This window comes from Myotis daubentonii, chromosome 6, assembly GCF_963259705.1.
Source record: "Myotis daubentonii chromosome 6, mMyoDau2.1, whole genome shotgun sequence".
NCBI classification, from domain to species: Eukaryota; Metazoa; Chordata; class Mammalia; order Chiroptera; family Vespertilionidae; genus Myotis; species Myotis daubentonii.
The window spans coordinates 41427018-41451999 of record NC_081845.1 but is presented as its reverse complement, the minus strand read 5'-3'; the positions used below and the strand labels follow the sequence as shown (position 1 = coordinate 41451999).

The 24982-nt window shown below is 42.0% G+C and overlaps 1 protein-coding gene across 2 annotated transcripts; it reads right to left on the bottom strand.

Annotated features, from left to right (window-relative positions):
• Positions 1-1284: 1284 nt before the first annotated feature.
• Positions 1285-24473, bottom strand: POPDC3 (popeye domain containing 3). Of its 2 annotated transcripts, none has more exons than XM_059700829.1 (4): positions 24231-24473; positions 8073-8809; positions 2737-2845; positions 1285-1753 (listed from the first exon to the last, which is right to left on the bottom strand). In XM_059700829.1, the coding sequence occupies exons 2-4, from the start codon at positions 8555-8557 to the stop codon at positions 1472-1474; spliced, it is 876 nt and encodes a 291-aa protein (XP_059556812.1). In that variant the 5' UTR covers positions 8558-8809; positions 24231-24473; the 3' UTR covers positions 1285-1471. The 2 variants fall into 2 exon arrangements, with proteins under 2 accessions (XP_059556812.1, XP_059556813.1); XM_059700830.1 differs by lacking the exon at positions 24231-24473 and adding an exon at positions 22041-22192.
• Positions 24474-24982: the final 509 nt, after the last annotated feature.

Sequence of the window (24982 nt, the reverse complement as noted above, 5' to 3'; positions counted from 1 at the left end):
TATCATCTCTCTCTGAAATACTCCCAAACTTCTCTCTCTTGAACTGTAGACACATCTTTTTACGTCAGGGTCTAGTTGGCATATCACACCATGACTTATTAGACCCCACCCAGTCACTCTCTGCCTTCTCTCCCTAGCACTGGTTCTGCTCTAGCCATGTTGGCCTTCCAGCTGCTCCTGCTCAGGCCTGAAGGCCTTCTCAGGTGCTCCCCTCTTTGCCCAGATTGCTCTTTCCCCAGATATCTGCAGGGATTGTTCCTTTGCCTCTTCCAGGTTTTGTTCGAACATTACCTTCACACTCAGGCCTTCCTTGACCACCCTATTAAATTGCACTGTACTTTCCTATCCACGTTCCCCGATTTACCTTTCTCCATGGCACTCTCTTTCTAACTCCAGTTTTTTGTTTATTTTATTTTATTAATTTTATTTTCTGTCTTCCACACCCAGAATGTAAGTTCTGTGAGGAATGAGACCTTTGTCAGTTACCTGATGTATTCCCACTGCCCAGGTTAGCACCTGGAGCCATGGTAGGTGCTCAATACACATTTATTAAATTTATGATGATATATCTTTCCCCCAAAGGACATGGCTTGCATGTGATGTTAAAAAAACAACTGTTTTCTAAAAATAGGGATCGGATTTGTGACTGAGGACCTGTCCTTTCTTAAGCTCTTCTTTATCAGGCCGGCTCCCTTATTTGTTTGGTCGGTGAAGCATTCACTATGAGTCCCTCAGGGTCCCATCAAACCACTCACACTTGCCCTTTCAGCTGAACGTATGAAATAAAAGTGCTGTGCAACATTTTTACTATTTGTTCATGGGTGTTCTTTTTAATCAGTAATTATTATGCATTTTTGTTTTCCATGAAATGCCTCGTTTAAAATGTTATTGTAAAGATTAAGCTGACGAATGATGTGTATCAACAGAATAGCCTTCAAGATTGGGAATATTATCATCTGTCACATTTGTTCTACTTTCTAGGCATATTAAATAATTTCCCATTTAAAATAAATAATTGCTGCCTACCACAATAATGCATCTTGCTTTCATCAGAGGTTGTAGCAAAAAGTGAATTGTGGGAACACTCATATGTTTCCTGCTGAGAGTACTTACCGCCTGCTCCTAGAGAAGCAACGCTGAACTCCGTAGGGCAAGACCACAGATTTGAATCAATCGGAGGAAATATTGGAGAAAGCAGAATTTCATCCTCCCAGTTCTGATGCAGGAAAGGACAAACTGCCCATATTCACCCCCTGCCCCCATTTGTTCAAATAAGAAATACAGAAAAATTGGTAAAATTTATTCACAATGCAGAAGTTGAGATGAATAAAGCAGCTGGCAATGGCATCTTGCCTCTGAGTTTGATTTATAAAAAATATTAATGATCTCAATTTTCTGTATTTTGCTATTTCATTTAGGGAATGATGAAGAGGGTCTTTTTTTTATAATTATAAAACTTCAGACTTCACTGTCACTTATCACAGTGTTGTCTGGAATTTTGAAAATGTCCTATCAGCGGTGATCTGGGCTTTCCAGGACCTGCAAGTTGATAGAAGTTGGGTAACCGTATATCGTAGTGGTATCTTCTTCCGATATATACCCTGTCATTCAAGGCATAGAGTTTATCTGCAATGTCACTGCCAATTAAAACTGAGAACAGGCGGGAGATGTAACGATACTGAGCGAAGAGCAAATATAATTTCTTTCTCCTCCATGACACATACCGACAATCAGTTTCTGCTGTGAGGGTTACCTAAAAACAATAAAACCATGTATAAACAAAGATTAGGGAGCAAGAAAAGTTCTGTCAGTCACATTTTTTGTGCCCCACATTTTAAATGAATGTCCATTCTTTTTTTTTTTTTTTTTTTTTAGGTTAAAAAAGCCCACTGACCCAAAACATACTGTAAAAATAGAAAAAGAGATCAGAAAATGTATTACTATACATAATTTATAACATGAATAGTCACAATATTGTGCCCATCTCCAATCTATCTGTTTTCTAAGTTCAGATATCTGTGTTTTGCTTTTTATTGAAGCAAGAGTTAATTGTACTAAAAATTAATAAAGTCGGCTAATGTTAGAGAAGTATCTCCAGTCAGTCCTGAAGACTGTGGACATTTAACCCTAATCCAGTTTCGATAGTACAAAATAGAATTTATTTACCTATCCTGCATATGTATATGAATTTGTAAGTGTAGACACACATGGATGTTACATGTATTAATCACAGGAAAACAGTATATACCATAATAGATAGAACCTCCTGAACTGATTATCTTTCAAAACTCCCAGACATGGCAGCAGAGCAGGGACAGGAAGTTTAGCATTTTGTTGGTAGAAAACAACTGCAATCCATCAGCATCTTAAATTTCAAAAATAACTTATTTTGTAATAAGGGCAGATTTTTTGTTCTTGGTGTTTTTCTCAATGGTCACAGTGGCAGTGTGTAGTGTACTGTCAAATCTCAAATGATTTTCATTCCCATATATGCAGTTAAGCAAAGAAAAATGTAAGACTATTTTTCACAGATTCCTTTCTGTCATATGAAATACTTGTTACTGGACTCCTATAAACTGACATTAATCGTCAAGAGTCAAACAGCTTTAGAAAGTCATGCATGCTGCATAGTACGTTCCAAAGTGACATATAAATTATTCCTCTGTCACCTGCTGTTGTGTCTGTTTATCTGTGTGGAAGAGGCTGTGTTCACTGCATGCACTCGTTATCCCTTACCTGAAAAGTGCCTTCCTCGGTGGGTCTCAGTGAGTCCCATTCAGGAGAATCCAGGAACTGGAAGGGGAAAATGTAATGTAGAAATTCGCCATCAACTGTCACTCTGATCCTACCCAGACACAAAGAACAGCATTTATGAGGAAGGAGAAAGCCAGCACATAACTGGGGTGAGGGGAGGGTTCAGGCCTCTGAGGACCTTTTTGGCTGTTAAAATTTTGAAGGGCAAAGATTAAATTCCTGCATTACAGTAAGTGGCAAGTCTCCTGTAAGATTCATGTACTGATGTTCCTCACACAGTTAGGATTCTGGAATATTGAGCAAAATTCATCAAAAAACTCATCAAGCTGTACATTTATGATATGTGCCCATCTCTGCATGTATATTACACTCTGAAAAAAATTTCAGTGCACTCAGTCAGATTTTAAATTAAATAGAACACTGAAGAACATAAAGGGGTACCACTGTAAATACCTCTGAAAATTAAATACATACTTAACTTTTAAAGAAAATAATCATATTGTTTCCTCCCCCAAACTTCTGTTATATATATATATATATATATATATATGTATATATATATATATATATATATATATATATATATATATATATATCCTTGAACAATATGAGTTTGAACTGTGCAGATCCACTTATATGTGATTTTTTTCAATAAATACTGTTAAATGTATTTTTCTTTCTTATAGTTTTCTTTTTTTTTAATTAAATCTTTATTGTTCAGATTATTACATTTGTTCCTCTTTTTCCCCCCCCAAAACTCCCCTCCTCCCAGTTCCCGCCCCACCCTCCGCCCTCACTCCCCACCCACTGTCCTCATCCATAGGTGCACGATTTTTGTCCAGTCTCTTCCCGAATCTCCCACACCCCTTTCCCCCCCAAGAATAGTCAGTCCAATCCCTTTCTATGTCCCTGATTCTATTATAATCACCAGTTCATTCTGTTCATCAGATTATTTATTCACTTGATTCTTAGATTCACTTGTTGATAGATGCATATTTGTTGTTCATAATTTGTATCTTTACCTTTTTCTTCCTCTTCCTCTTCTTAAAGGATACCTTTCAGCATTTCATATAATCCTGGTTTGGTGGTGATGAACTCCTTTAGCTTTTCCTTATCTGTGAAGCTCTTTATCTGACCTTCAATTCTGAATGATAGCTTTGCTGGATAAAGTAATCTTGGTTGTAGGTTCTTGGTATTCATCACTTTGAATATTTCTTGCCATTCCCTTCTGGCCTGCAAAGTTTCTGTTGAGAAATCAGCTGACCGTCGTATGGGTATTCCCTTGTAGGTAACTGGGTTTCTTTCTCTTGCTGCTTTTAAGATTCTCTTTTTGTCTTTTGCTCTTGGCATTTTAATTATGATGTGTCTTGGTGTGGTCCTCTTTGGATTCCTTTTGTTTGGGGTTCTCCGCGCTTCTTGGACCTGTAAGTCCATTTCTTTCACCAGGTGGGGGAAGTTTTCTGTCATTATTTCTTCAAATAGGTTTTCAATATCTTGCTCTCTCTCATCTTCTGGCACCCCTATAATTCTGATGTTGGTACGCTTGAAGCTGTCCCAGAGGCTCCTTACACTATCCTCGCATTTTTGGATTCTTTTTTCATTTTGCTTTTCCCGTTGGGTGTTTTTTGCTTCCTCGCATTTCAAATCATTGACTTGATTCTTGCGCTCCTCTGGTCTGCTGTCGGGAGTCTGTATAATATTCGTTATTTCAGTCCGTGTATGCTTAATTTCTAGTTGGTTCCCCAATATAACATCGAGGGTCTCATTAGTTTTCTTGTAGATCTCATAAAGTTTATCGGCGGCTTCTAAACAGTTCTTGAGAGACCTTAAAAGTGTGGTTCTGAACTCTATATCTTCCATTGACAATTTTGTCCTGTTTCTTTGTCTCCGCATTTTGTTATGCTTCCTTGGTGCACCCCCTAGTGGTCTTTGTTCGCAGTCTTATAGTTAAACCTTGATTGTTGTAGCTAATACCAGGGAGGGTTTGACCTCCAGGCCAAGTGGCTATGAGAATCAGCTGTGTCAGCAGTGAGAGAACTTCTGTCCTCTAGGGAGGTGCTAATCTAGCCTTTGCCTGAGGCTATCGGCAAATGCCTCTGTGCAGGGCTTGGGCGGGGCGGGTCGCACAGGATCAACAGGGTGGGCCGGAGAGAGCAGTTATGGCGGCTCTCAGTCCTGTCCCCAGGGGCTGTGCCTCTCTGAGTCCCAGCACCCGCTGCAAAGCTCGGAGAGAAAGCTGCACTCGCTCTGACCGAAGCCAGACAGTCCCGTTTCTCCCGTTTGAGTCTGGGTCCCTAAAGACTCGCCTGTATCTGGAGCTCAGAGTCTGCGACTCCCTCCCGATTGAAAACAACAACCGCGCCCTCGGCCGCCAGCCCGCTCCGCGCACTCCGCACCTCAGAATTTGACTTCAGCACTGCACCTCCTCTGAGTGTCCGTATGCGTTTCTCTTTCCTCCTAGTTGTAGGACTTCCACTCAGCCAGCGTTCCTGTGGTTCTGGGTGATGTCCCTTCCGTCTTTTAGTTTTACTTTTGAGGTAGTTGTTCAAAGCAGCAAACTCCGGCGTTAACCTATGCCGCCATCTTTCTTATAGTTTTCTTAATAGCATTTTCTTTTCTGTAGCTTACTTTATGGTAAGACTACAACCAGAGGATTTGTATGCATGCATATAAGCCTAACCAATGGACACAGACACCAGGGGGGTGAGGGCATGAGTGGGGAGGCGGGGGGGCAATGGGGGGGATAAGGACACATATGTAATACCTTAATCAATAAAGAAAAACAATTTAAAAAATAGAATACTCTCTAAAATTTTAAAAAAGAATACAGTATAGAATACATATAATATGCAAAATATATGTTAACCGACTGTTTAGGACTCAAGGGTGGGGAACCTTTTTTCTGCCATGGACCATTTGGATATTTATATTATCATTCATGGGCCATACAAAATTATCAACTTAAAAATTAGCCTTGTATTTGGTCAAACATATAATTAACTCACCCCTAATGCCTTGGCAGAGCCAGACCAAATGATTTTGACAGCCTTATATGGCCTGGGGGCTAGATGTTCCCCACCCCTGGTTTAAGAGATGGGTAAGGCTTCTGGTCCAACAGTAGGCTATTAGTAAAGCTTCGTGGGAGTCAAAAGTTATATGTGGATTTTGACTCTGTTGGGGTCAGCATCCCTACTCCTGTGTTGTTCAAAGGTCAACAGTGTGTGTGTGTCTGTGTGTGTGTGTCTGTATGTGTATGTATATGTATATATATGTATGTATGTGTATGTATACACACACACACACACACACACACTAGAGGCCCAGTGCATGAAATTTGTGCACGGGTAGGGTCCCTAGGGCTGGCCAGTGATCAGAGCTGATCAGGGCCTTCCTCCCCCTGGCTGCCGGCTGCTGGCCAGGGCCTTCCTTTGTTCTGTGCCACCCCTGGTGGTCAGCGCACATCATAGCGAGCAGTTGAACTCCTGGTCGGTCGAACTCCCAAGGGGACAATTTGCATATTAGCCTTTTATTATATAGGATATGTGTATATATACATATATCCTATCTAATAATAGAGAAACATGGTAATTAACCATAACTTTGCTACCCTTCCTATTGGCTAATCAGCAAGATATGCAAATTAACTGCCAACCAAGATGGCGGCCGGCAGCCAGGCAGCTGAAGCGAACAGGAGGCTTGCTTGCTCCAGTGATGGAGGAAGCCAAGGTTCCCTGCCTGCCGATGCCGGCCTCTGAGCTTGCACTCTAAGAAACAATGTTGTAATTATAGAACCTAAACAAACCCCAGAAACCTGCTTTCAGCTGTCAGAGCTGGAGTGAGCAGGACTGCAACAGTGTTACAATTATAGAACCCAAACAAACGCAGATACCTGCTTTCAGCAGCCGAGGTCTCGGAGCTGGAGCCGAGCCTCAGAGCTAAAGCCGGCTCTCAGTTACAGTGACAGCTATAGAAGGTAAATAAATCCCAGAATAAAATAAAAAGAAAAAAAAGAGAGGTTGGGAGCTTCAGTCACCCGCCAGCCTGAAAATGGCCCTCAGCCCCTCACCCAGACTGGCCAGGCACCCCAGTGGGGACCCCCACCCTGTAGGGGGTGTGACCAGCTGCAAACAGCCATCAACCCCTCATCCAGGCTGGCCAGGCACCCAAGCGGGACCCCCACCCTGAAGGGGGTGTGACCAGCTGAAAACAGCCATCATTCCCTCATCCAGGCTTGCCAGGCACCCAAGCAGGACCCCTACCCAGGCTTGCCAGGCACCCAAGCAGGACCCCTACCCTGATCCAGGACACCATTCAGGGAAAACCAGCCGGCCCCCACCCATGCACCAGGCCTCTATCCTATATAGTGAAAGGGTAATATGCAAACTGACCCTAACAGCAGAAAGACTGGGAATGACTGGTCACTATGACAAACACTGACCACCAGGGGGCAGACTCTCAATGCAGGAGTTGCCCTCTGGTGGTCAGGGTGCTCTCACATGGGAGGAGCTCTGCTCAGCCACAAGTCAGGCTGATGGCTGCCAGTACAGCGGTGGTGGTGGGAGCCTCTCCTGCCTCCTCAGCAGCACTAAGGATGTCCGACTACAGCTTAGGTCTGCTCCCTGCTGGCAAGTGGGCATCCCCCGAGGGCTGCCCGGCTGCCAGAGGGATGTCTGATTGCCATCTTAGGCCCAATCCCCTGGGGAGTGGGCCTAAGCCAGCAGGTGGTCATCCCCTGAGGGGTCCCAGACTGCAAGAGGGCATAGGCCAGGCTGAGGGACCCCCCCCCCCCCCGGCCCAGTGCACAAATTTTTGTGCACCGGGCCTCTAGTGTATATATAATGAGTTATGCCCACCTCACTTTTAGCAAATGGTCAATTGCTAGAAATTACTGAAAGAGTTGATCATTATAAAACTGATTATAAAATTTAATGATCTCTATTACTTAAGATTGCCCTATGAGAGTCTATTTAAAATACTTTGCATGATAACAAAAGTATTGTATTAATTCAGTACTCGTCTTGACTTTCAGTAACTATCTTGGAAATACATAGCATACCCAAATAACTCAATTCATACATTTGATTTATAAGAAGAATGATTAAGGCTTTAGATTATTTCTTGCTTCGGGTAAATAATACCATGTACTCTAAATGCCTATGGCCTATGGCCATGACGCATGTGTCAGGGGCTTTCTCATGCCTCAGGGCGTGAAATGCCACCCAGGACTATGCTATGCTGAGATAGAAAACGTAGCAGAAAGGAAGACAAGCTAGAAACTTATTATAGAAGAAAGACATTCAAGCACCAACAGTACAAACCTTCCTGAAACAAGCAGAGAGAGCTTGTCAATGGAGGTTTTTCCCTGCATGGCATAGCAGTGCTCCTTTTCCAAAGTAACCACTTCAGAGCTCAGAGCAATCAGTCTGAAGACGGGCATAGGGGTCCCCAGAGGCTGGAAAATGGAGCTGTACATCAGCTGGAATTCTCGGGCAAAGGTTATGCTGCGCACTTGGTATGCAACGTGAACAAACTGCATGAAGCAGATGATAAAGAGCACAAAATGCCAGGAGAAGATGTCGGCTGCACAGACATCTATCCAAGCCCAGATAGCAGTGCAGAGAAAACCCAACCCCAGCAAACTGAAGACATAAAGGAGTCCGAAGAACCCGCTGCCACCCATAAAACCCACTACAAAAAAAATACTGGCAAGATGATAAATGGCTCCCTCGGCCTCTTGCTTCCAGTTTGTGCAGACTGGGTGTTCATCGATTAGGTTCTTCCATACAGTTGAATTTCTTTCCATGGCTGCACCACCATCTGGTTCACTTTCCCATTGATGTTAGATGATATCGAGATGAGTAATTAAGTCCTTTGCTTTTCCATCGTCTGAGTTTCGCTAAATCCTCACAAAACCGGAGAAAGCCTGGTCACTGGAGTTGTGGTGATTAAGGGTTTGGTGTGTATGGATCTTGAAAAACTAAGAATCCCATGCTAGCTTCGGTAAGTTCATCGGGGCTCCTGATTTAGATCTAGTCCACGAATATTTTGTGGTTTCCTATGTAAGAAGAAGAAGAAAAAAGGATCTAGTTAAACAAGGAAAACTGAGACATGTATTTAAATGAATCACCAACATTACTTATTCAAGATGAGCTCCTATTTTCCATAAAGTTGGAATATTTTAAGCACCAATGCTGTCAAGTGTTAAATTTCTAGGAGATGCAAATTAATTTTTAGAGTTATGCTTATTAATAATAAAAAATTATTAACAGACACTTTGGTATTTGTTAGGACTAGCTAACTACATATTTTTCAAGGGAGCTAAGTGCTATAGTCAGCCAGTTTCCATAACAGTAGTTCCGTGTACCTCAGAATCACTTGGGAAAGTAACTAAAAGTGCAGAGTCATAGACTGTTTCCAAGACATGCTGACTCAGAATCTTCTCTGGAGGGAGGGCTACAATGTTGGCATTTAGAACAAGCTTCCTGCATGATTTTGATGCATCAGTGCCTGCCCTCAGTGGCCCGCCCTCCGAGAGACGCTGTTTGACAATGTTATTTATGCCTTACAGATGAAGAATTTGAGGCTCAGAGAGGCCAAGCAATTTATCCCAGACCACACGGTGGTCGGTGGCAGAGCGGGACATCAGCACTCGAGCCTGTATGCTGGATCCCATCCTGTGGCCTCCTCCGAAAGATGTTTTAAATTAGGCACTTTAAGGAGCCCTAATAAATAAATAAACCACCATCTGGTAATTGAAGTCAGATACTAAGAGCATATAATAGGCTGTAAAATGTGCAGTGACTTAGATCAAAATTATTTGAGAAATATAAATTCAGTTCTGCTTTACTGTATTAGAGGTTATTTCAGAGTAAAGGTTGCCTCCATATAACTAAATAAATATGAAAGTTCCTGCTACTGGCATATTTATTTACCAGATGGTCAAAATGTTACCGACTTGTTCCCCTACACATATATTCTCTACCCTTTCAGCCATATGGTAAAAATGCTAATATGTGATCTGAGTCACATATTAAACCATGATATTTATGGTTTAAAAAATAGAATACTCTCTAAAATTTTAAAAAGGAATACAGTATATAATACATATAATATGCAAAATATATGTTAACCGACTGTTTAGGACTCAGTTGTAGGATGACAGAGCTGTAGGATACGTATCCTTTATCACCAGGTTTCTTAACAATAAATGGCTTCGATGTGAAGCATTCATTAGATTGATGCTTTAAAGTCATAATTAACATTCAAAACCCTTGAACTTGTGTGCTATATTTAGGGTTATTTTTGAGACAGATTACTTCCAGAACACCTGTTAATAAAATATCAGGTATCACAGATTCTGTTTCATAGAAAAAAATATGTACACGAGGTGAAAATGACTTGGCTGAAGTTTAAAAAAAGGAACAGAACTAGACATGGAAAGAAAGATGGTGCTTTGTCGAAGTTCCTGATTTTCCATCTTGGATAGGGATTCTTTGTCAGCAAGTAATGACTTTAAGGATGCTTACCAGGTGAATCATTAAAATAAGCATAACAATAATATTAACAATAACTAGACCTATCACTTACAGTGATATTTTTGTTTTGACTCAACTTGCTTTCAAATACATTTCGAACATTCTGCATCCCCCTAATTATCACCTCCCTGCCCCCAACACTCTGAGATTCAAGGGAGACCAGCACCCTGAACATGTTTAATTTCTCCTCTTTTAAATAAAACACAAAACTATATACTACTGGATATTCAAAGAAAAATGTTAAAAATACAGGGAGGAGTGAGAACTGTGAAATACCAAACTGCAAATGTCAATCTCCCTGCTGTTTTACTTTTAAAACCAGGGCATTTTCACTTAATCACTTCCTCAGGATACCCAACAACCACCGCAGCCAATATTAAAGAGCACTGCTCGTGGAGCTCTGAGCTTTGGTTTGAGCGTCCTTAAAAATTTATAATCCTTGACAAAATGTTAAAATGATTCTAGTGGGGGGAAAGGCCAGGTAAACCGTTTGTGGCAGTTCAGAAGGCAGCTTACGGATATCTTGACCCCTTACAATGTTGACTTGGGGGATATATGGGGCCACATATATCCCAGGAGTGTGACCCTCTATGATTGTAAGAGGAACTGTGCTTCGGGTCCTTTCCACTTGGCTTCGGTTCCAATAAGCTGCTACCAAGCCATTTTCTATCCCTGATACTGTATCACTGCCCTGATTACATGACTCCACACCCTGCCTTTCTCCACTTGGTGTGTTTTTATTCAGTCACCAAAACAGATGCACTTTATTAGAAGAGGAAGGACTGACAGGGGCAGGTGCTGAGCATGAGTGTTCCTTTGCTATGTGCCAGCAGTGCTGCATGAACGCTGAACATGATTCATCAGCCAGCTGCTAAAGGCTTGCAGGCCTTAAGTCATGTTTTGGGGTAAATAAACGCTGGAATGCTAAAGTGGCACAATGGATACATTAGGCAACAAAATCTATCTTCCCTACCAAAGCAGTTAGCACACGGAGATGCAAATGATGGAGACAAACTTGAATGCAAATGAACACAGTAATTCCAAGCGCACGCCCACCCCCCCCCCCCCCACTTTTCTTTTTAAAATCTGAGACCCTGAGTAGTTATATAAAGGAAGGTTTGAAATGTGATATAAACTTGGTGGCAAACTAATGAAGATTAGCTCGGAAATTACACTGATCTGTTCAGAACTTGTATGTTTATCATCTCATTACATCTCCCTGACTGTCATGAGGGAGGCAGGATCTAAATCATCATGCCAGCTTACAAATGAGAAAAGCAGGGCACAAGATTGGTAAAGTCGCTTGCTGCAGGTGAAAGAGGCAGTAAGTCACCACAGCGGGTGGAAGCGCAAGTCCCCCTCCGCTCAGCTTCATGCCTCTCCCGCAGCCACTGCCACCTTTCAAGGACATCGACCTGATATATTAATGTGTTGGGAGACCTAAGTGGGATATTCTGCCAGTACTGTTTTGCCAGGAAAATAATAATCCCAGCAGTGCATATTTAAGACCTGCTATGTCCACTTGTACTGCTCAATCCATAATGCTTAGACTACTACAAGAGACAAAGGCATAGAAAGCCACGCATGGAATGATTTGCTTTGTTACTATTCAACATCGACTAATTTGCTCTCCTAGATTCTGAAATCCTTAAGGGACAAAGAGAAATATTTCCGTAGTTCTAACCCCTGGCACTCAGTGACTGTTAATTGAGTGCATCGGTGTAGAGCAGTGATTTTTTAACCTTTCTCATCTCATGGCATACATAAAGTAATTGCTAAAATTCTGCAGCACACCAAAAAATATATATTTTGCCAATATGACAAAAAAAATAGGTATAATTTTAATTCATTCACACCGGATGGCTATTGTTGTGTTGGGCATTGTCATTTCTTAATTTGACAATCTAAGGGAAAAGAGGTCAGTACTAAATAGTCAAGTACTGCATGTTTTAAAAATTCCTGGGCCCACACTTGATTGAAAATCATTGGTGAAGAGATGCAAACACTCTGCCTTCTAGATTCCAAGTCTCCATCCAATTTAATGGATGGTCTAGCTTCTGTCACCCAGGGGAACAGACGTGGGGAAGATCCCAACATCCAAGATAGTTCAGTACAGAGACATTATGGAATTGGGACATCACTTATGTAAAATGTCTGGCACAACTCCAAATTCACAGGGGGAATCCTTTTGTCTTCTTACAACCTTGAGCTCCTTAAACAAAGCAATTGAATTACTGATTTGATTAAAAACAACTTTGGCCCTGGCTGGTGTGGCTCAGTTGTTTGGGCATTGCCCCCTGCACCGAAAGGTTGTGGTTCGATTTCCAGTCAGGGCACATAAATGTTTCTTTTCCTCTCTCTCCTTTCCTCTCTCTCTCAACTCTGTATATATATTTGAAGATTTTTTAAAAAATGACCCTTCCCTGACTCCACCCCAGAACTACTGAGCCAGGAAGATGAATCCCTAAGAAGCTCCCAATTTATCCCTAGGCACACTCATGTTTGAGAGGCATTGTTTTATGTTGTTCTTGAATGGCCTCTGAATTATCGCTGCTCGTCTGCAGGGCCTCAGCTTCATCTGTTCCTGGTTGACCACTGGGCTGTCTTTCTCGGCTGATTACTCGGTGCATTGCTCTTGGATCCCTACTTGTCCTTATGTGGCTGTAGTACTGGTGTTAGCATACCACTCTGTTATGTAGTGGGTCCATTCCGCATTACTACTTAACAGAATGGATCTAGTCTTGGCTGTATCCCTAAATGACTATTTATTTTACTATTTCTAGACGTGTTTCCTCAGTGGTAAGATGAAAAAGCTGGACAGAATAATAAGAGGTCCTTTTAGTTCTAAAATAACACGACTCTACGTGGAATATAAGATTGATTACTCCAAATGTGGGTCAAAATATAGAGTGGAGGGGCAAAACGGAATTAAGGCTGAAGGTCTTAACAGCAGGTTTATGTTTGGGGCCCAAATCTAGAGGTGTTTTAATGAATTACTTAAGGCCTGTGTTAGGGGCACAGACACTGGCATTTCCCCTCATAAATTTATCAGGGATTTTGATGTGCAACCAAAAGAACTACTGAACTAAAGACAGAAAAGGGGGTCAGGGTTAAGAGACATCAGAACATTCTGTAGGCTCTGAGTTTTGTTTGTTTATTTTTAGAGAGAGAGGAAGGGAGAGAAAGGGGAGAGAGAAACATCAATGGGAGAGAAACACTTGGTTGCCTATTATATGCACCTCCACTAGGGAAGGAACCTGCAACCTAGGTATGTGTCCTGATGGGGAATTGAACCCACAGCCTTTTGGTGTATAGGATGATCCTTCAACCAACTGAGCCATCCAGCCAGAGAGAGACCCTGAGTTTTTATGGCCTTTATTACCTGTTTATAGGCTTCCACCATATATTATATTACATTATATTGATGGATATAATATACTAGTATAATGTACTAGGGGCCCAGTGCACGAACTTGTGCACCTTGAAAGGAACTGTGGGCCACAAGGCTATGGTGGGCACAGGGGCGGGTCTTGGCCCATCCTCCATGCCCCTGCCCAGCCCTTCCTACTGCGGTCCCCCCAGTCTCCTGCTGGCAGCCCCACTCCCACCGCTGTGGCTCCCTCGCACTGATGGCACCGGCCCTGCTCGCACCCGCTGACAGCGTGGAGCGATTGGGGCCGGCGCCAGCAGCGGGTGCAAGCAGTGGCTCTAGTGCCAGCTGCGGGTGCAAGCGGAGCTGTTGCCTACAGTGGGTGGGAGCAGCTGCTGGCCCCGATCTCCCCTTAGGAGCAGGGGGAGGTGGAGAAGCCCTGAGGGTCAGTCGGAGCTGGCAGCCACTGCTCGCACTCGCTCACAGCGCCGAGTGATTGGGGCCGGCACTGGGTGTGAGCACTTGGTGAGACTGTGGCATGTGGGAGCAAAGAATTTTCAGTAACCACCAGAGTTGCCCTGATGACAGCCTTAGTCGGGCGCCCCTGCTCACTTGTTCCACCATCCTGCCGCGGCTGATGCCTACCATGTTCTGCACTCTGCCACCTGCTGCCGATGTCTGCCATGTTCTGTGTGCACCCCTTGGTGGTCAGCGCATGTCATAGCGACCGGTTGTTCTGCCGTTCAGTCTATTTGCATATTAGGGTTTTATATATATACTAGAGGCCCAATGCACAAAATTCATGCAAGAGGCTCAACCCTTGCAGCCTCAGCCCTCACAGCCCCAGCTTCATCTGGAAGGTCAACTGGAAGGATCTCCAGAAGGTCGTTCCGCTGTCTGGTCTAACTAGCCTATTATGCTTTTATAGAATATATATATATATATATATATATATATATATATATATATATACACACACACACACACACACACACATATATGTTATATTTACATTATATATATTTAAATAATATATATCATGTTTATTCTCTCATATTTAAATTTAAAAAGAAATTTCCATAGTATGTGTATTTTTAAGATATAAGCTTTATCAGTTGGCATGTGTGCGGATAAGTAGGTTTACAGTTGTGAGTACGTGAAACACAGAGTTTATTCTTGTATTATTATTTATTAGTTATTGTATTATATTCCATATGACCAACTTAAATCTACTCCCCCCCCCATTCCCCCTGTAAATAATTGGAATTCCCCTTGTCTAAAACAGAGTGAGTCTTCAATAAATGTTCACTGACTGATAAGGCTAACATTGCTCGGGTAGAAAAGTAGTGTTTGGGATAGTTTTGAAACAAGCAGGTTAATAATAAGTCAGGAAGCCCAAATGAGAGATGCCCAATACCTGAATCAATGGATCAGGTGTTGGACTAAAAATAAATAAAAGTATTTATTAGACTATGAGGGGGAAGTCAAAAGAAGAAGTGTCTCTGCTGACACAGAGGAACAGAGAAGGGTTGGAGAGTTTTGGGAATGGTAGGAGATCCCAAAGTTCAGAAAGAAATCAGAAGAAAGGGGGACTCAGCTTTAGCTATGTTTAATCTGATGCTCTTGGTCTTGAATTCACAACAAAAAATAATAAGCTGGAAGGACACATATCTAATAGTTACCATTACACAGGACAACAATGACTAAAGACTGGAGTTGGCAAGATTATATAGAAAGTGTGTACAGAGAAAACGGAGAGTCAAAGTTAAATGCCCATGATCATGGCATTTGATAAAACTCTAGAGCTGTGCTGTTCAACATGGTAGCCATTAGCCACATGTGGCTGTTAAGAACCTGAAATGTGGCTGGTCTGAACTGAGATGTGTTGTACACAATGACTTTTGAAGACTTAATACAAAGATAAAGAATATATGTCATTAATAATTTTTATATTGATTACATGTTGAAATGATAATGTTTTGGGAAATATTGGGTTAAAGAAAATATTAAAGTTAATTTCCCCCATTACTACTTATCATTAATGTTCCTCCTAGAAAATATAAAATTGTATATACGGCTCGCATTATATTTCTCTTGGACAGTGCTGGTCTAGAATCTTTCAAGTAACAGAGAGAGGAAAGGAAGACTTGGCATGATGCTGTGCAGACAGTGCATATGCATAATGTATAAGTGTATAAATATGGAAGAATTATCTAAGATTAAGAACAGGGTTGATACGAATGTAAATGATATTGGCTATAATATTCATTTGTTACAGTCAGTTGATGTTATCCAAGGCATAGATGTCACCATCTGTGTCTGCCTACATAGATGGCCAACCCTACTATAGCTCTTGGCCTTTATCCTACTTGATTTATTTATTTTTAATCCTCACCCGAGGATATTTTTCCATTGATTTTTAGATAGAGTAGAAGAGAGAGGGAAAGACAGAGAGAAACATCGATGAGAGTGAAACACATCCATTGACTGCCTCCTGCACATGCCCTGACTAGGAACCAGGCCGGGGAGGTATGTGCCCTTGACTAGAAGTGAACCCAAGACCCTTTGGTCCGCTGGCCGACACTCTATCCACTGACTGACACTCTATCCACTGAGTCAAACCAGCTAGGGTGCTTTATATTACTTTATCTTTTTGCCTTAGAATTCCATTTTCCCAAGCAATTATATGACATGGTTTCACTTCCTCATTTCACTTTTTGATGATACCTTTTGGAAATCCTAGACAGACAATCTCCTAAATTTTGTACTGGAGGTTGGATTGTGGCCTTCTGGATCCCATAGGGTCCACACCAGCCTTTGTTCTCACATCATGCATGACTCTCTTCATGCACAGTAGGCTCCTAGGTGGACTGTGCCTTTGACCTTCATAGAGAGCTTGGCTTCTCTTGAGACTTGAGGACATTAGAGAACTTGCCTGCAGGCTATGCTGGACTTCTCTTATTCTCACATCTCAACCAAAGTCACATTTGATTATCTCCAGCCAGGTTCAATTTTTCACTTTACCACATACTGTGGTAAGCAGAATTCTAAGGTGGTCCACAAGATTCCTGCCCCACTGGTGCTCAAGCCCTGTAATCCCCTCCCCCTGAGTGTGGGCTGAGCCTATGAGTGGGATGGGACAGATGCTCCCTTGATTAGGTGACATTATATGGCAAATGGTGCTGGAATAGTTACTCTGGTGATTATGTTAAGTTACATAAGACTCCACTGTAGGCCTGGAGAGGAACTGGGAATTAGAGAGACGTATTCCTATTCACCTGGAAGAAAGCAAACACCATGTTGTGAACTGCCTACAGGGGCCACAAGGCAAGGAATTGCAATGGTCTCTGTGAGCTCAAAGAAGTCCTCAAACCAACACTTACCAAGATATTGGGGACCCTCAGTCCTACAACCACAGGAACTGAATTCTGCCAACCACCTCAAAGCTTGGAAGAAGTCCCTGAGCTGCAAATGAGGAGTGTAGCAGTGTGGCTGACACCTGGATTGACACGCTTGTGAGGCCCTGAGCAGAGGATCCACTTCAGCCGTGCCTGGACTCCTGACCCACAAAAACAATGAGATAATAAATGTGTGGGTTTTTTTCACAAGCAGAATTTTTTTATTAAGAAGATGCTCAGGTCAGAATGCAAACATGCTCCAGACATCAATTCTCACAGTTGAAGAGAGTGCACATCACCTACTGCCCTTTAAAAGAGAGGGTTTATTGGCTTCTAAAACTGTGTTTTTCCTTTTTCAGTGGAGGTTTTAAGGCCAAGGAAATTTGTGTTTTAATTGACTAAGTTTGTGTCAATTTGTTTACAAAGCAATGGAAAATGAATACACACATAATGATGAGTACTCACTATACATGATGCTTATTTATCTAAAAATCTACATTGTATGATGGACGTGGGATACAGATCTATGAAACAAAAGACACTCAATGCTTGCTAGATTTATGTCAGGAAAATTAGGTGCAAATTGTTCTTCACTGGTATCTGGAAAACAAGACCGATGAGAGGCCCTGAGAATTACAATTAAATTCACTGTAGTTCCCAGCACCACTTTTTAGGTTTTCCTTTCATGGAGTCAGGTGGCCCCAACACTGCCAAGCATTTATACACATAGGCAACTTCCAGAATAGTTATGTCATTCATAACTAAGTTTGCAGTGATTTGTTACAAAGTTTGTTTGTTTTTACCACAAACTTAGTGACGTAAAACAACACAAATTTATTATCTCCAAAATTCCTGGAATACCATATTTCCTTGGTGGACGTTCAGCTTAGTCAGTTCTTTGTAAAACTGAACCATTCATTATGTATTGGGCAAATACTTGACATTCATTATGTATTGGGCAAATACTTGACATTTCAGACACACCCGGAGACTCACCAAAAGACAGTCCACAGAAACTCAAAACAAATTGCTCTATAATTGTTGAATTGTGTGACTCCACCAAATTCAGTTGAGTTGAGCAAAGGGAAATGCCATGTTTTTAATCCTCATATACCACTATTACTACAACTACAACCATGGCTACTACTACCAGCATCTAACATTTAGTAAGCGCTTACTTACTATGTGCTAGACATGTTTCTATGTGCCAGACATGTTTCTAAGAACCTTAAAATAAGTTTTTGAACTAGGTAGTTTCATTGCGCCAATTTTACAGGTGAGAAAAACTGAGGTATAGGGATGTTAGTAGGTTGTCTAAGGACACACAAATGGTAGAGCCCAGATGCACTGTCAGGCAGACAGATGCAAGCACCTATTCTCTTAACCACCACAACGTACTGCTTCATGTACAGTTTGAATCTAAATATGGATGTACTAGGTAGGACACGTCAGAAGCATTCTTGTTTTCTCTCCCTTCAGTTCTAGATTCAATGAATTTAAATGTACTCTTACAAAATTACAATTTTTTGAGCAACACAGGGATGAAAGGGTGGGTCCTGTGTTGAATCACCGATGCTCTGTAATTCTTGATTTGAAGAAACAGCAAGAAACCTCTCCTTGTCAAGCTTGTCATTTGATTGCTGAAGGTAAACAACCCACATGCTCCACCTCAAGCTCTCCTGACTTCTCCATATCCTGGAAATGGCTACAGGGACAAGCAGGAAGGGACTTACTTTGGATAAGCTGCTGTTATGTCATGCAGTAAGTGCACCAGAAGTTCCGGATGAAAGATACCAAGAGAAGTGGATTCATGTACACATTAAACAGTTTTTTTGTTTTTTAATTCTCACCCAAAGATATGTGTGTGGGGGGGGTTTAAAAATTGATTTTAAAGAGTGGAAGTGGGGAGAGAGAAACATTTGCCACCCGTATGCAACCCAGAAGGGGATCGAATACGAAACCTAGGTATGTGCCCTGACTGGGAATCGAACCCACAACCTGTATGGGTCAACACTCCAACCAACTGAGCCACCGGGCCAGGGCTAAACAGTCTTTTCTTGATATGAGTCAAAGGGAGACCCCTTCATTTCCTTCTCCTCAAGTGACCTATATTCAGCAAATGAACTCACGTTTTCTGTGTTCGTTATAGTTAAGGTTCTCATGTACTTTCCTGGCAAACACACCTGGAAAGTTTGTGTGCTACTTGTGTATAATCTCTCCTAGTTTTTTTCTGGCTAAATAACTGGGTGGCCCACACACCAGGGTCAGCGATGTTGGAAACCACCAAACCAGCCACTACTAATGCTGAAAAGAGCACTTCTGCAAGGTGTGGCGATTTCTCTCCAGGAAATCGTATAGAGATAGGTTCTTCTGGGAGAAAGGTTGCTCACTGTTTGGTGCTCACCCACATGCTCCTCAATCTTTTCATTTCTTCTATTTCTTTCAGCCTTGTTTTTATTGACTTCACAGAACCTAAAGTTATTCCAGCTACAGCTATTTCTTATATTTTTTGCGGCGTTGCCTGTCATGACCCACAATGTGGATTATTCCCTTATGTCTGCTGTTCAGAAAATAATGCCACATACTCTCATGATTCTTTTAAAATTCTTTTAAAATGTTTGATTATCTCAAGCTTCTCTTCAGTATTGAAGCTTTCCTTTGTCATGCACTATTTGGCATTTTTTTAATCAAAATGCTGAATGGCTGTGTGTGTGTGTGTGTGTGTGTGTGTGTGTTTTGATTTTAGAGAGGAATAAGGAGGGAGAGAAGAGAAACGTCTATGTGAGAGAGATACATGGATCGGTTGCCTCTCTCGACCTTCCAGTGCACCAGCAGACACTCCAAGCAGCTGAGCCACACCGGCTGGGCAATGACTGTGTTTTTATTTAGAAAAGTTCACAAGTGCAAAAGAGCAGCAAAACACCATCTTTCAGGATAACACAGGATGAACCAAGGTAGCTGCCAGCCGTGGGCAAACTACGGCCCGCGGGCCGGATCCAGCCCGTTTGAAATGAATGAAACTATTGAAAAAAAAGACAGAACCCTTTTATGTAATGATGTTTACTTTGAATTTATATTAGTTCACACAAACACTCCATCCATGCTTTTGTTCTGGCCCTCCGGTCCAGTTTAAGAACCCATTGTGGCCCTCGAGTCAAAAAGTTTGCCCACCCCTGTAGACATTTCAAGTGTGTGCATGTTTGCTTATTGTGTATTCCTACATGGTTCAAGTCAGCTGGTTGCAGTTTAATGTGTATACCTGGTGTTTCTGCTGAGTAAACCATGCATAATGAAGTGCAAAATTCACATTATGCTCAAATTGTTCTAGAACATTTTTATTGCATTAGAATGATAAGTGACTATATCATTAACTTTCAAATGTCTAGGAAAATGTTATTACTATATGTAATAATTCAATAATAAATCCCTGCCCTCATCGAGCTTGCATTTTAGTGAAATTCAAATGGTGACACTAAGCCCAGTTTCAAATTATGAGGTCTGTTTTAAGTAGTTAAAAATACTTCTTAGGTACAAATAAACATCAGCTAATTAAAACTCATTTAAAGTCAGTTGTTGCACAGTAAGTTTTAAAATAAATGCTATATATTTTTTTAAAATATATTTTTTGTTGATTTCAGAGAGAGGAAGGAGAGGGAGAGAGATATAGAAACATCAATGATGAGAGAGAATCATTGATCAGCTGTCTCCTGCATGCCCCATGATGGAAATTGAGCCCGTAACCTGGGCATGTGCCATGACAGGGAATCGAACCGTGACCTCCTGGTTCATAGGTTGGCACTCAACCACTGAGCACACTGGCCGGGCTAAATGCTATATTTTAAAATACAGGTTAAAGTCTTAAAAATCAAAATACAAATAAGCTTGTTATTTAGAACTTCTATCAAAGAACAAAAACAAAGAAACCAAAAACATCTTATGAGTCTCTGGGGTAGCACATTACATATTAATGTGTCTGTATCCTTCTACTTTTATAAGCACAAAGAAAGACAAACAGAACGATCTTCACTTAATGTTAAGGATGGCTACTTTTGGATGCTGGGATACTATTACTTTGTGTACATATCTATATTATTTGCATTCTTTATAATTTTACAAAACAATAAAATGATTTTATATTAACTTGAAAAATTTAAAATACAAGAATTTCAAAGAATATAATAAAAATTCATGAGCCCAACAACCAGAATTCACAACACATCAATGTTGTCATGTTTTGGGGTCTTTTTTTATAATAAAAAAAATTCCTGCCCAACTGGTGTGGCTCAGTGGATTGAGCATTGTCCCATGCATCAAAAGGTTACTGGTTCGATTCCTGTCAGGGCACATGTCCGGGTTTCAGGCTCAATCTCTACTCGGGGCGTGCAGGAGACAACCAATCGATGTTTCTCTCTCATCAGTGTTTCTGTCACTCCCCTCCTCTCTAAAAAATCAATAAAAACATATATATATAATTATATATATATATATATATATAAATATATATACATATATAATTATATATATATTTAAAATTCCACACAATAATTGAAGATCACCATGAATTGTTCTGTAGTTCCATTCCCCACCCAAAGCTTCCTCTATATAATTGTGTTTATCCTTCCAGCCTACATAGAATAATTTTAAAAATTGCAATTTAAAATGAAATGCAGTATTAGAAATATATCTTATAATGCGGGTGATTTTTTTTCAGATTCACACTTAATTTTTTTTTCTGATGAAAGATTTTAAACATATACAAAAACAGAAAGTACTATATAGTAAACCCCCACATACCCATTACCCAGATTCAATTATCAAGACTTTGCCACACAGAGTTTTTTGAAATTAAAAGTAAACTCTGTAACCTGTTCATCCTGCAGTCTGTTCAGTCAATAAACAAATGCCTACTAAGGAAGACAGGGTCAACTAAGATTAGCCTGTGCTCTTCCCACGTGCCAGGCACTAGGCCTTCCACACACTGACCTCTTTAGGAGTCACAACAACTCTGCAGCCTAATTAGTATTTCCATTGTTCAGAGTGCAAAATGAGGCTCGGAGAGATGAAGATTTTCCCATAGGTTCAGCCAGTTGCTTGTCTTTCTAGAGCTTAAATCTGCCCCCTCACCTTCAGTTTCAGAGTGTGTGAGAGCCACTAGGGGCTATTACTCTGAGGTCTCACTCTGGGTCTGAGAATCACTCCATGAATTCTCTGGGTTTGAGGAGGATCCAACATTACTACAGGGACTTTAAGTCAGCAACTTTTGGTTATTTACTTAATTTGGAAAATACTTGTAACTTGCACTTTAAAACATTTTCTTTAGATAAAAGAAACATTTCTCCTGTTCCTTTAAAATATCTGTTTAATGATTCAATATACTTTTGTAAATTCTTATTTACTCTCTATAAATCATAATCGCAGCTGACCAACAACCATATTTACCCCCCCCCCCAAAAAAAATACACAAAAAACCACAAAAAATGATTTTAGTTACAATTTTCAGGCTTGCAAATCTATCTTGGATATTTTCCAAAGCAGTTTAGAAACTTCTTGACGGCTGTGCTGCTTACGTGTTATGCTCATGTACTGTTATGCTTATATGCTCACAGCAAATGCTTCATAACCATCCTTGATCTTTCCTGCAGGCTAGTACAAAATAGGCAGACAGGAATGCTTCAGTGTGTCAACCCTGTGAGTCAGTCTTGTGGTAAAAGCATGGGATTTTGGTTTCCCATGACACATTTTTATTTAATAGCACATAATGTCGCCATTTAGAAGCATAGGATGCACAGTGATTCAGCTTTTGAGAGACTTCTTAGATGAAAGAAACTCAACTATGTCTCCTAGCAAAAAATTTTAGGATGGATAATGTCTCACTCGAGATTTCAGTTAATATTAGTATCCCAAATTCTTCAAAAGACAAACACAGTCTCTCAGGGAAGAAAAGAGACTTGAAGTTCATCTGAGATCAGCCAGATCTCATTTTGCAAATGTGGAAAGAGGTCCAACTTTTGTTTATATTTTGTTTTGACATAGTCCTTGTTTGGTTTTCTGTTGCCACAAAGAACAAGGCCAAGTAACTTTACTGTCACACCAGGGATATGAACATGCAACAGTTTCTGATATTAAAAATAACAGAAAAGAAAATAGCCACTGAACCTTAGTATGAACAGAGAGCAATAATTTTTAAGGGTGCCATAAAACTCTGCCGTGTGCAAGTTTGCAAATTCCAAGTACCTAACTACAAGAGTTACAGTAAAAAGTCAGGAAGGAAGCTCGTCACGTTCTAAAAGTTCAGTACATCAAATTAAATTATGTTCAAAAGCAGGCTTCTAATTCTACTTTTCCATGTATTAATTACATGTGGAAATTTTTCAATTTTTGCAAATGTTTTCTGGCTAAAACTTTTTGTGTGTGTGTGCCATAGCCCAATTACTGCATTTTGATTCTGTGCCTTTAATCTTTTTCTAAAATACAAACTCTCATTATGTATTATACCTCTGTAACTGACCTTGGTATGAGGTAATTTAGTGGTTTTCAGATTTCTTTTCTCTTTCCTTCCTTCGCTTATTTATTTTGGCAGGGCCATCCCCAAACAGGGAAAACAGGTGAGGGTGACCTTTGATGAGGCAGCCTTCTCTTGCCCCAAACCAGTGTCCCCAACCCTAGCCAAGCCCCTTACAGACCAGAGACAGGCAACTCCCAGTCACACGGCACGACTTCCCCAAGGTGAAGTTTAAGACTGCCCGGTCCTCTTGGACTGGCTTTTCTCCCTTGAAAAGCCGGTCTTTTTCTCTGCTCTCCATAGGTGCCTGGGGCGAGAGTCAAACCAACAGATCTGAGGGGACGATTGGCCTCGAAGGACGGCTCCCCGGGGGCCGGCGCGCGAGGACCCCGCGGCAGCGGACCCTCAGCGGCGAGGGGCGCCGCCCGCACCCCCGGCTCGCAGTTGGCCTGAGCGGGGCCGGGCGCCCAGCGCCTCGCGGGCAGCGCGGAACAGTGGGCAGCGGAGCACGGGCGCTCCGGGTGGTCGGTGGCCTCGCAGGCCCCCTCCCGGGGCGGGGCCGGGGCCGGGGCAGAAGCCGCGCCGGCAAAGTTGCCCCGAGCGCCAGGAGGTGCCAGGGTGCGGACAGCTCCGGGAAAACTGCGGCCACTGCGGCCCCGGTCCCTGCTTACCTCTCCTTCCCGGTCCTGCGCAGAGCTCCTGCCTCCAGCCCGCAGGAGTTTGCCACCAGCCTAGCGCGCTGGCCCGCGCGGGAGCCCCTCGCGCCCGGCTCCCGCGCTCCTCGCCGGCCACCCCGCTGGCGCCCGCCCCGCGCGTGGGCGCCGGGTGACAGCAGGCAGCTCCGGAGCGGCGCAGCGGCGCGGACGGGCGCCGGGACGGACGCGCGCCCCAGTGCGCTTCGGGGAGGGCGGGGGGAGCGGCGGCCGCGGCGGCCGGGCGGCCCGGGCCTCCAGGGAGCAGGCACTGTGGCCCACACCTTACAGGACTCCTCTGAGCCTAGAGGCCTCTGCGGACAAAGTTTGCAAAGACCGGGTTTCGGAAGTGAACACTGGTCACGGTTATAACATAGACCTGATATTTGCTATTATAACAGGCAGAGAGCTGGAGATGACTACTGGAATGAAAAGCTACTGTGAATCCTTCCTCTCACTCTCCACTCTTACTCGCTCCCCCGCGCACACACACACCGTACACTAAATGAGATATATGGCCAGAAGCGAATGGGAATATTGGATGTATATGACAGAGAAAGGTTGATATCTTGATTCAAATAAATAAGCATCTCAAGCAATGGGGTAAAGATCATAGACAATCATAGAAAAACAATATTAAAGTGCAAATGATCAAAACAAAGTTCAAATCAGGAATAAGTCAAATGCATGCAATTTAAGGCAAACATCAAATGCATTTTTTCATCCTATGA

What these genes read in the sequence shown, in the direction of transcription:
- POPDC3 (XM_059700829.1), bottom strand. Translation starts at nt 8,557, where the DNA reads ATGGAAAGAAATTCAACTGTATGGAAGAACCTAATCGATGAACACCCA. An exon ending in TCTCTGCTTGTTTCAGGAAG is followed by an intron (nt 2,846 to 8,072) that starts GTTTGTACTGTT and finishes GTGTCTGGGTAG; the next exon opens with GATCAGAGTGACAGTTGATG. An exon ending in CCGAGGAAGGCACTTTTCAG is followed by an intron (nt 1,754 to 2,736) that starts GTAAGGGATAAC and finishes TATTGTTTTTAG; the next exon opens with GTAACCCTCACAGCAGAAAC.